The following is a 953-nucleotide window of genomic DNA, read 5'->3' as shown; positions in this document are numbered from 1 at the left end:
GCTTCTCTGAAGGCAAGAACAGATATCTACCAGTGAGGGAAATGGACCCTGTTTCTTGATGGCTGTAGCCCTGCAGATGAGTTCCCAATGATTTTCTTAAGCTCTCATTTTGTCTATGGCTATTAAAGATCCTCTTTGATGAGTGTTTGTACAGCTGCATTTGTAGGACTTTGTGGCCTCTACATAATCTCACAAGAGACCTTTTGCAAGAGCAGCCATATGAAATGCTCTTAAAATGACTGAAAAATATATTCATTAAAACTGGGTGAATGTTTTTCCTTGTCAAAAACCTTATAAACACTCATCCATCCATGGTGTCTATGGTGGAAGTATGCTGACATTTTCCATTCCCTGGCTACAACCCTCTGCGAGCCCCAGACCCTATACTTTCTCTTGCTGGTCTTCAGTAGCAGTTAAAGGGTAGAACCGAACGCCCACATAGAAGACCTGGTATCTGTGTTTCCACATCACGAAGCATGCCGATAGACAGACCAGGGCTGCGATCAGATTGAGAACCATCTGCAGAAGTAAGTACAGGTTGAGCATGCTGGTGAGGCTGCCGCAGTCAGCTGCATCTTGGTAGATGAAAGTCCTACCGAGGGGGTCTGCAGTGTCCAGTTTGCACTGGCAGGACTCCAGGATGGTATCGCAGGTAAATTTTGTCATCTGCAAATAATGGTGTGCGGCAAAAGCCACTGCCAAAACACAGGCAACCAGACCCAGGGCACTCAGGAGAAAATACATCAGCTGAAAGAAAGCAAAAAAAAAAAAAAAAAAAAGAAAAAAAAAAGAAAAAGAGAAAGAGAAAACCTCACAATTTTTCCAGCTATACAGAGAATGAGGAACACTGAATGAATGCATGCAGATGTACTTCACAGGGAACACATGCATTCAATGTACTATGTGGACGTTGTGTGCTTCAAAAATTGCAAGACAGCTGTAACCCCCTGCCC

General features: G+C 43.7%; 1 protein-coding gene across 1 annotated transcript in view; it reads right to left on the bottom strand.

Moving 5' to 3' along the window:
* Positions 1 to 375: 375 nt before the first annotated feature.
* Positions 376 to 953, bottom strand: part of SSPN (sarcospan) — a 19,321-nt gene continuing 18,743 nt past the window's right edge. Inside the window, exon 4 of the mRNA XM_009700268.1 lies at positions 376 to 747. Coding sequence (XP_009698570.1) covers positions 382 to 747 — 366 coding nt within the window. The 3' untranslated portion in view covers positions 376 to 381. The remainder of the gene's footprint in view (positions 748 to 953) is intronic.

This window comes from Cariama cristata, unplaced genomic scaffold (genome assembly GCF_000690535.1).
Source record: "Cariama cristata isolate BGI_N322 unplaced genomic scaffold, ASM69053v1 scaffold2775, whole genome shotgun sequence".
Classification (NCBI taxonomy): Eukaryota; Metazoa; Chordata; class Aves; order Cariamiformes; family Cariamidae; genus Cariama; species Cariama cristata.
This window is presented reverse-complemented; position numbering and strand designations above follow the sequence as displayed.